This window comes from Phyllostomus hastatus, unplaced genomic scaffold (genome assembly GCF_019186645.2).
Source record: "Phyllostomus hastatus isolate PE091 unplaced genomic scaffold, TTU_PhHast_1.1 phas_contig_159, whole genome shotgun sequence".
Lineage (NCBI taxonomy): Eukaryota > Metazoa > Chordata > Mammalia > Chiroptera > Phyllostomidae > Phyllostomus > Phyllostomus hastatus.
In genome coordinates this window covers 220,423-224,305 of record NW_025333640.1, presented here as the reverse complement: position 1 = coordinate 224,305, position 3,883 = coordinate 220,423, and the positions used below count along the sequence as shown (strand labels likewise).

At 41.3% G+C, this 3,883-nt stretch overlaps 1 protein-coding gene across 1 annotated transcript; it reads right to left on the bottom strand.

The window, feature by feature from the left end:
* Window positions 1-342: 342 nt before the first annotated feature.
* On the bottom strand, window positions 343-1,281 carry LOC123814018 (olfactory receptor 7G3-like). Its single transcript, XM_045831512.1, has one exon. It carries the CDS (start codon window positions 1,279-1,281, stop codon window positions 343-345), a length of 939 nt encoding a protein of 312 aa, XP_045687468.1.
* Between the last annotated feature and the right edge of the window lie 2,602 nt (window positions 1,282-3,883).

The window sequence follows — 3,883 nt, the reverse complement described above, 5'->3', positions numbered from 1 at the left end:
AGGAAGTGAAACAGGGACCTCACAGAGATCCCCGTGTCCATCGCTGATAGACTGCAGAGCTGAAGTATGTATCTCAGACCTTTCCAACATGTGAACTATGTAACTATGTCAGTTTTATAGATGAGGAAACTGAGTTCAGAGAATTTAAATAAATTGCCAAAGGCCACTGAGCTATGGCTTAACAGAGGTAGAATTTAAACTCAGAGGGTCTGATTCCAAAATTCTACCCTTAACTTGTTGATCTCTGGTTTGGTGTATTCAAAGAAGTTGGTTAGGTTTTCTAGGTCTCTATTTATTTCTCTCTGTCATATTCTAACAGTGTAATCCCAAAACAGTTACCTATCAATGAAAACATGTTATTCTAGAGACAAGCTTACTCAAAGCCCCAATCATGTCCTTGTTCCTCAGACTATAGATAAATGGGTTCATCATAGGCGTGACCACTGTGTATATCACTGATGCTATTGCACTTTTCCTGGAAGAGTGAGTAGCTGCAGAACTAAGGTAGACCCCAAAACCTGTCCCATAAAACAAGGAAACAACTATTAAGTGTGACCCACAGACAGAAAATGCCTTATACTTTCCACTAGCTGATGGGGTTTTCAGGATGGAGGAGACAATTCGGATATAAGAGAAAATTATCCCAGAGAGAGGAACAACACCCAACAGGCTGGTCACTAAATACACAAAGACATTATTGATGAAGACATCAGAACAAGCAAGTTTAAGAATATGAGCTAATTCGCAGAAAAAGTGGGTAACTTTCCGGTTTGTGCAGAAGGACAGCCGCAGTGCCATCAAAGTGTGGAGCAGGGCATCCAGAACACTAATTAGAAAGGACAGCAGAACCAGCAGCCCACAGAGTTTGGGGCTCATGATGACGTTGTACCTCAGTGGGTGGCAGATGGCCACAAATCGATCATAGGCCATCATTATCAGAATTCCATTTTCCAATCCAGCAAAAGTCAGGACAAAGCAGATTTGGGTGAGGCAGCCTGGGTAACTGATGGCTTGGCTCTGTGTCTGGATGTTCACCAGCATCTTCGGGATGGTGGTGGAGGTGAAACAGATGTCGACAAAGGACAGGTTGCAGAGGAAGAAGTACATGGGGGTATGCAGGTGGGAGTCATAGATAATGGCCAGGATGATGAGCAGGTTTCCCAGCACGGTGACCAGGTGCATAGACAAGAACAGACAGAGCAGGAGGGGCTGCAGCTCTGGGTCATCTGACAGTCCCAGGAGGAGGAATCCCACAGTTTCTGAGAGGTTTCCTGATTTCATGTTGTGAATGGTCCTGATAGAAAAGATGGAGACAACCAGAAAACACAGCTTAAGAGAAACTTCCTTAAACTTGTCTATGCTTTTGAGACCAAATCAGTTACAGATCTTTTCTCCTGCTTTCTTCACTCCCCTCTCTCCTTTCTTCTTCCTTCCCTGCTTTGCATTCCCACACAACCTATCCCCACACCAGCCTCTGTCCCAAGTTTTTATTTTCTGTCCATTCTTTGTCAAGAAGGGGTACTTGGTGAGAAGAAAATAGGAATGAAACATTGTCCTCTCCCTTAAGATGCCTCCAAGCAAATAATAATTCCAGAATAAAATTACTGAGTCTGTATTCCAGAATACAGTTTGGGAAACTACAGCCTGTGGGCCAAATCCCACTTACTGCTTATTTTTGTAAATAAAAGTTTACAGAAACACAACCATTTATTTATGCTCTGTCCATGGTGGCTTGCATGGTACAATGTCTGAGTTGAGTACTTGTGAGAGACATACAGCCCTCAAAACCAAATATTTACAATCTGGCTCCTTACTGAAAAAGTTTGCCTACCTCTACTTAGTCCAGAAAATTGCTTAAATATAGGTTTGATTTTTGGCAAACACCCTTAAGTATTTTCATGAGGAAGCACACACTGTCTGCCTGTCTTGTTTCTTGTAATAATTATTGCCTGGACCCACTAATTTATCCAGAGTTACAAAAAGCTGGCATCCTGATTCTTTGTTCACTTATTGGCTGAAATACTTACATTAAAGAGGAACTTTCTCTAATCAGATAGGTGGTCACCCTGAAGCAGAGGTTTTGTTTTTTAAAAAAGCAGAATACACCCGGATTCATCACTTTTTAAAACAATAATTTGGCTTTCAGCATTATCCAGAGATGAACCTTGTATCATCATGAACTCTGGGTTCTAAATGCATTTGATATATTTTAATTTATTGCCATTATTATTCATCTTGATTCTCAAAATATCTTATTGTTGGCCAGTGAAAAACTCCCCAGCTTGCCTCCTGAGTCCTTCTGAAATGAACCGTGCAGTCTCACATCTGCCTTAAATTTGGCATGAAAAATGTTCTATGCCCATCTTTCCATCCCAGGCTTGGAACCAGCCATTTTTCCAAGGAGTGCTGGCTGTCTTATGTGATAAATGGTATCTAGAAATCACAATCTAGCCCCTAAGGGTTTTCAGTGCTACTGGATTGGTCATTGTTTTTAGTCCTTCTTAGTGAGCAAAGTCTGAAAATAAGTCTTTTTAAATATCAGCTTATCTAATTCTTTCATAAAATCTAAAGAATAGGCATCACTCACACCCATTTATATTTGAGGAACCTAGGCAAGAGGCTGTTTAGATGGCTAACAGGTATATATACAGATATAGCTAACTAATGGGTGGCAGAGTTAAGAGAGCTGACTTCAGGAAGTCTGACTCCAGGGCTGGTATTCTTAACTATGATGTGGTAATGCCCTGAACAATTCTGTAATTTGATCTATGAAACCACTCTGGTTCTGTCATTTCCCTTTGAAAAACTTGAATGACATCCTAGCAAATAAAATCCCAAGCTTGTTCCTTGGTCTTCAGTCTCCCATTTTCCCATGACCCCACAGAGTTAGTGCGTATTGACTAACACCATCACAGCAGCGCACATCTGTAGTGCCTGAGGTCAAGATTAGAAAATGCTGCCTGGTCAGATAGAGGCTTGTGTGGGTCTGGCATGGGCCAGATGTGTGGGCATAGGTAGTTTATTTTAACAGACACTGGGCACAGGCGGTCTGTTCCACAGGGTCACACAGGGACCCTCGCTGATGGGGCTCCACAGTCTTGTCATTGTATCATTTGAAACATGTGGCCTTTTTAGTCACGAATGTGGTGGATATAATGTGTGGATATAGTTTTCTGATACTTTCTCTTAAGGAAAGAGAGGAGAAATATGTTAGGAAAATACATTTCTCTTTTCTCTTCATTATTTTTTAAAGACTTTATTTATTTACTTTTAGAGAGAGGGGAAGGGAGGGAGAAAGAGAGGGAGAGAAATATCAATGTGTGAGAGAGAAACATCGATCAGTTGCCTCCCATGTGCCCCCAGTGGGGGACCTGGCCTACACCCCAGGCATGTGCCCTGTCTAGGAATCGAACCGGTGACTGTTTCATTTGCAGGCTGGTGCACAACCCACTGAGCCACACCAGCCAGGGCTTCTCAGAGTCATTTGAAGGCTAAAATATTCTTTTCTGAAGCTAGAGTGAAGCACTTTTTATATAAGAGGCTCTAAGTCAATGAAATAAAATAATTATTGTGTCCCCTCAGAATCCTAGAGAGAAAGTATCTCAATTAAATAACCCTGATATCCATGTCACGTAACAGTTAGCTCCCCAGAAAGGGGAGATGAAGAGAGAAGGGAAATAGCAGATACACCTGAGCAATTATACTTTCAGGGTAATGATTGGACTTACAGTAATAAATGCAGTGTTTGGCACAGTATATTCAAATAGTAAAACCTCAGTACTTTGCACCTGTCTTTACATTTGAGAGGAAAAATAAGACACTTGATTTTGGAAGTTTCTTATCTCTTCTTAACTGGAAATTTCTAAAATAAACACATGTGATC